The sequence below is a fragment of the Gossypium hirsutum genome, chromosome A07, assembly GCF_007990345.1.
Source record: "Gossypium hirsutum isolate 1008001.06 chromosome A07, Gossypium_hirsutum_v2.1, whole genome shotgun sequence".
Lineage (NCBI taxonomy): Eukaryota > Viridiplantae > Streptophyta > Magnoliopsida > Malvales > Malvaceae > Gossypium > Gossypium hirsutum.
The window spans coordinates 80,016,199-80,023,118 of record NC_053430.1 but is presented as its reverse complement, the minus strand read 5'-3'; the positions used below and the strand labels follow the sequence as shown (position 1 = coordinate 80,023,118).

At 30.8% G+C, this 6,920-nt stretch overlaps 1 protein-coding gene across 1 annotated transcript; it reads left to right on the top strand.

The window, feature by feature from the left end:
• Positions 1-395: 395 nt before the first annotated feature.
• LOC107896199 (uncharacterized) lies at positions 396-1,178 on the top strand. The gene is made up of 2 exons (XM_016821304.2): positions 396-541; positions 720-1,178. Exons 1-2 carry the CDS (start codon positions 439-441, stop codon positions 998-1,000), a joined length of 384 nt encoding a protein of 127 aa, XP_016676793.2. The 5' UTR covers positions 396-438; the 3' UTR covers positions 1,001-1,178.
• Positions 1,179-6,920: the final 5,742 nt, after the last annotated feature.

Below are 6,920 nucleotides of genomic sequence, written 5' to 3'. Positions count from 1 at the left end.
TTGCAGCTTAACATCAATAGATCCAAAAGTGTAATTCCAAATTTCCCTTCTTTTTTTATGGAAAAGATTTGACCATTAAATATCAACTTGAATTAAAATAGTGGACAATTTTTTTTTGATGAAACACACCTTTTCAAATTGTTCCTTAGCCATCCTCAGCCGTCTGAATATTTTAATCTAGTTTTATTCAGATTTGGGAACTTAATGAATCCAGCAATGAATGTTAGAGGCTAAAAGAGAACCGAAATTAAAAAAAAAAAACAATCGTAATGTTATATTTAAACCCTAATTCGGATACCCATTCCAATCATATTAATTATTTCTTTTATTTGGCCAAACAATTTGTATATAAAGGAGCTCAAATTTGCAGTCAACGAGGCGAGTTAGTTCCAAACTTGACTTAAAAGCAAAGAAAACCCTCTTCCAAAATATTGCACCATGGCTTCTTCATTACCTTCATCTTTCGCCATAATTTCACCATCTTCCAACCATTATTCTCGTCAACCCGTTCATGTTAGAGCTCAAAGCTTTAGACATGGAGGTAATCAACCATTATATATCCATCAACTTTCTCCTATTATTCTTATTGTCAATTCTTTTTCAAATATTATAAGTTATAGAGGTCAGAACTTGAACTGGGGTCAATTGAAAACTTAAACACAAGTCTGTCACACTTGTTTGTCAGTTTCATCTTATACAGTTTTTCCTTTTGGTGGCAGGTGGGTCAAGTAATCGGGTGGATCCGAATTTGAGTGTTCTAAGGGAGAGAATAGAGCAGGTGAAGATGAAGGAGAAGCTGGAGAGATGTTGCAGGTCATATGATAAGTGGGGGTGGAACTATGGAGCTGGGTATAATTATAAAGTTAAAAGAGATGGGCAATTATCACAATTGTTTGAACTTTTGAGTTTGGTAGGGGCAACCCTTGGCTTTACCTGCCTTACTGGCATTCTTTTCCTTTGCTTTTTTTCTTTTTTTATTCATTTAAATCAATGGTTTTGATTCTAATTCCATGTATATATGTATACCAAGCAACAGAAAGTTTATGTCTATGTATATGTACATGTTCATGGGAGAATGGAGATGCTCCTTACCAAGAAATAAATTGCTTGTTCTTAGTATTTACTGCTAGTAAGGAAAAAAATTGTCAACAGCTTATTGGTTTAGAAAAAATACTTGGTGGAGGAATACGTTCAAATTTGACGTCAAAATTCTAAGTTTTACTTATTTTTCCTAAATGTGCTCGAATAAATCTCACTCAATGCCATTTCTTTTAACCATAAAAATTTCTAACCCAGAGTTTTAATCTCCTAATTTAAATGTAAAAACTTATTTTCAAGTGAAAGTGAATCCCATATTGGATTTCGTTAGAATGTTAAAGAAAACAAATGATGTCTCCTTTCTATTTTATTGTGAATTCCAGCTTTTAGTTGTCAAAAGAAAATGAAATCTAAGCCAACAAAGTGGCACTTGAGCTACTACAAAATTGTGGGGACAAATTTAAAACAAGGCAACTAAGAGTTCGAAAAAACGAAGGAAAATATATGGATAAGAAAAGAGACAAGAAAAAGAGAGGGCGACGGACCAAAAGTCATTAAAAAACAAAGATATTGAATGTGAAAAGAAAAATAAAAAAAATGTTACAAATGTAGATGTCGATATTCTTACTCATTAGAATGAATGTACAAGTTTCTTAATATATGTTTTAATGAAGAAATTTAAGTAAGTTTTATTTATTTATATTTCATGGAATGAAAGGAGTTTATAAATAGAACTTTTATGTGAGAAAAAATATATACGAAATAATTTTTCTTTTGTTTTCATCTGTTATTTACTTTTTAGTGTTCTCTGTATTTGATAATTTAATAACATATTATCAACAACCGTGTAACATCTTTTTCTAAGAAACAACTCTAAGGTAAAATACATGTTTCTTGTAAATACAAAAAACTAATATTTGATTGTTACTTGTTTTTATTCTACATATTTTCATTATTTTTGGATTATTAATTAAAGTTTCCTATTATTAATTTTATATGACTATCATAACTACATGTTTAATAATTTATATTATTTACGTCTTAATTTCATGTCATCGACAGATCATTAAGATGATATTAATAATGCTGGTAATTAAAGCATTATATACTATTAAAATAATTAATCAAATAGTAATAGAATGGGAGTAACCTAACAACTTTTATACCTTTATATAATGAACTCATTACATTTGTAATCTTTTAATGAAATAACAAATTTTATCTAATAATAGCAATTCTTGGAATCTTATACAAACAAACAAAAAAAAATGGTATATCTGCTACTTTCGATTTTTTTAATTACTATTGATTCATTTTACAACTTAATAAACATCATTATTTTACATTAATTGTCACTATGTTAAATCTTGTAAAACTCGAATTTGAGGCCTTTGACATATTGGGTAAGAATTATTTCTCATGGGTGCTAGATGCTAAAATTCACCTAGATGCTAAAATTCACCTAGATGCTGAAGGTATTGAGAATACAATTATAATGTATTGAGTCATCTAAACAGGATAAAGCTCAAGTTATGATTTTTTTCTGTCATCATCTTCATGAAGGACTAAAAACATAATATTTGACTATAATGGATCCACTTGAATTATGGAATAGTTTAAAAGAAAGATATGACCATAAGAAATGGTAATTCTACCAAAATCTCGTTATAATTAGATGCACTTAAGGTTGCAAGATTATAAATAGTGAGTATGATTTGACCTGGAATCCTTGGAGTCGCAACATCAACTTGGCATTTTGAAATCTTTATATTTTAGTTCTTATTCGACCTTGAGTTAGCAGAAGAGCTTTCATAAGCTCATATAAGACCTAGAAATGATTATATAACATATTGTGAATGTGTAATACACTTACAAATATACATAAATAGTTAAATTGTGTTGTAATTGGTCGAATGCTCTGGTAACGAATGTAGCATCTTGTAGCTTGGGTATGGGGTGTTACATGTTGCCAATGATTTGACTAAGTGCTTGGAAGAAGTGACAAGGAAGTGGACATTTCTCTGGCCCCAAACTGAGAAATAGTAAACAAGATAACACAGAGGAATTGTTTATACATTTCGAATTTCCTATGTTTGCGGAGCCTAGCTTAGTGAGAAATATCCACTCTCTTGAACAGTTACAAGTGAATCTAACCTATCACACACCTTGTGACAATTCTCCTTATGTTCAAACCTTGAAAATCAATACTTTCACCACTAAGTTCACCCCTGTTAACTCAGCAAGTAAAACCACAAGATAAATGGTTTTACTAACAATTTGCACTCTAAGAAAAGTTTATCACTTAAAGAAGATAAGTGCTAAAACTCTAAATACAATCACCTATACAAGTCTCTTCCTTAAATAGATTTATGTTTGAGACTTGCTAACATAGAAGACCTATAACAATCTTATTCAAACAGTAGTACAATAAATTGTTTACAATATAATAAGAGAGAATAAAACAAACGTGGACTCTTGGAAACCAATCACATAGAGTTCTAATCCAATCCAAATGTCCATATTGCAAGGGATTGACTTGGGTGATTTAATTCGATTCAATCTTCAATATGAGTTTCCTAAGTAATATTACCTTTATTTTTAGGCTAGATATCCTCCAAATGTAACTCATTCAAATTGTTCAATAAATTGCCAATAATCCAATATGGAAATTGGCATTAAACAACTCCAATAATAAAAAAGTGGGCACTTACCTGACACTCAATGGCCAGTTTCATATCTTTCAACAGTTCTCTATAATAATATATAGTCTAATAAGTAAAATTATAGTTATTTCATATAAACAAATCTATTAATTATCATTTATTAAATGAAAATAATCTTAATTAAAATATTATTTCAATAAAATGATTAAATTTCACGTGAAGAAATATATTAATTATATTTTATAAAATAAAAATAATCTTCAATGAGTGGAATTAAAGATATAAATTCAAGAAAATATTAAATTCCCTAATTAAATATTATACTATGAATTTGGAACTTCATACACTTATAAATTGATTATTTGAATTTAGTAACTCATAATTAATTAATTAATTTAATTTGATAACTCATTGGTTAATTGTTCTTGTTAGATTTATGAACTTTATAATTAATCATGTGAAAGAATGTAAAATAAAATATGCGTAAAAGCAATAATACATGCACATGTTATACGCCTTTTAATTTTGTTGATTTGATTCCCACTTTCTTTCTTTTTTAAACATTATTCTTACTTTCTTTATGTGATGGAAATTCATGATATGATTCTATAGTAAGATTATAAAGATTATATCTCTATAACAACATGTTGTTATAGGTGTATAACAGTTAACTCTCTATAACAGACAAAATCTGGACAAACAAATGATACTATTACAAAAAAATATTATATATATTATATTAAGAGAAAAGATTGTGGATATTATCCTTTTCTAATAGTTTAATGTCACATCAGCAATTTCATCCTAAATTTCAGGATTTTCCTTTGGTTTTAATTTTTTTGAAGCCTCAATGGTTGATGGTTTTTTGGCCTTATTTTTTCAAAAATTTTGGCATATTGTGGGAGAGGATGTAGCCTCGTTCTGCTTGGGTGTCTTGAATGAAAGACTGGAGTTGGATTAGATTAACACCACAAATATAGTACTCATCCCCAAAGTGCCACATCCAATAAACATGGTAAACTTTAGACTTATAACTATTTGTAGTGTTGTCTATAAAATGATAGCTAAGGCAATAGAAAACTATTTTTAAAAGATGTTGGAGTTGTGTATTGATAAAGCCCAAAGTGCTTTTGTACTAGGGTGTTTGATTTCTAACAACATGTTACTTGCTCATGAATTATTGCATATATTTTGTTAGAAAAAATAGGGAGCAAGGGTTTTATGGCATTAAAATTCGATATGAGTAAGACCTATGATCAAGTTGAATGGGACTTTATAAGGACAATGATGGAATGTATGGGTTTCATAGAAGGTGGGTGGACCTTATCATGAAATATGTCTCTATAGTGTTATATTCAGTGAGCATTAATGGAAAAATGGGTGAGTTTTCTCGACTTTTTAGGGAGTTTAGATAAGGAGACACTATGAGCCCTTTCTTGTTTCTGATTTGCAGTGAGGGTCTTTCTACCCTTATGTGTTTTGCTTTGTATGAGGGTTTTATTAAAGGGGCAAAAGCAAGTAGACGAGGCCTTCAAATTTTAGATTTACTTTTTGCCAATGATTGTTTCCTTTTTGGTATTTTGAATGGTATTTTGAAGGACATGTTTAAGCCAATGTGTAAATTATGAAAAATCAACAGTTTTCTACATCTCAAATACTCTAGAAGAAATTCGAAAGTCGATTTCAAGAAGGTTGGGAGTTCGGTATTCAAATGATCCTGAGAGATACATGGGCTTACCTAACATGGTGGAAAGATGGGAGAAAGCAACATTTCAGCTTTTGAAAGATAGGTTTAAGAAAAAGAACGATGGATGGAATTTGAGGTTACTATTTCATGGGGTAAGTAAGTTTTTATAAAGTCGTTTTTGCAATCCATTCCAACATACTCGATGGCATGTTTCTTACTACCCAAAACTTTATGTGGGGAATTAAATAGTATCATGGCACAGTTCTGGTGGCAAAAGGGATAAGGGAAAAAAGGAATACCTTGGTGTGAATGGTCTCGACTATGTGAGTTGAAAGAAGATGGAGATATGGGTTTTGTAACACCCCTAACCCCTCACCATCGTCGAATTAAAATCACGGACATTACAACCAATTAGAATATTTAATTACATTGCAAACGATAGTACAAGCTAACTAATATCGACATAACATCAAAAAATTAATTAGCTACCCAACTGACTTCATAAATATTTAATTAAATATTTACGAGTTTGGTTTATGAAAATAGAGTCCCAAAAATACGTTTTCCCACACCCCTGTCTATCAGATCATTACAATTCTCCCCCACTAATTAAATTTTGTCCCCAAAATTTACCTGAATAAAGGTAAGGATATTGAGATTTCATCGATATTGAGATCTCATCATCTCTTCCGGTGTCCAAGCTATTTCCTCAACATTATGGCTACGCCATAGAATTTTTACTAATGGAACTTGTTTATTATGCAATTCTTTTATCTCGTGAGCTACATTTTCAACTGGCTTTTCATCCCAAGACAAGTTAGGTTGAATCTCAATTTCTTCCTTCAAAATAACGTGAGATGGATGCTATCGATATCTCCTAAGCATTGAAACGTGGAAAACATCATGCTTTTTCTGTAATTCCTCTGGAAAAGCTAACCAATATGCTACTAGTCTCACTTTTTCAGTGATTTCATATGATCCAATAAAACGAGGACTCAACTTCCCTTTTCTGCCAAATCACAGATTTTTCTTCCAAGGTAACACTTTTAGAAACACATTATCACCAACAACAAACTCAATATCTCCACGTTTCAATTATGCGTATGATTTCTATCTATCAAAAGCTATTTTCAATCTATCTCGGATCATCGTAACAATGTCTTCCATTTCTTGAATCAATTCCGGCCCAACAACTTTTCTTTCACACAATTCCATCGAACAAACAGGTATTCGACACCTATGACCACATAAGGCTTCGTACAGGGCCATTTGAATACTTGATTGGAACCTATTTTTGTATATGAATTTGGCCAAAGGTAAATAATGTTCCCAACCTGATTCAAAATTGATTACACAAGTGCGAAACATATCTTCCAAAATCTGAATAACACGTTCATATTGTTCATCTGTCTGTGGGTGAAAAGCTATGCTAAAATTGAGTCTCGTCCAATGGATTCATGCAACTGTTTCCAAAATCTCGAAGTGAAATGTGGATCTCGATTAGAGATAATTGACATAGGGACATTATGTAA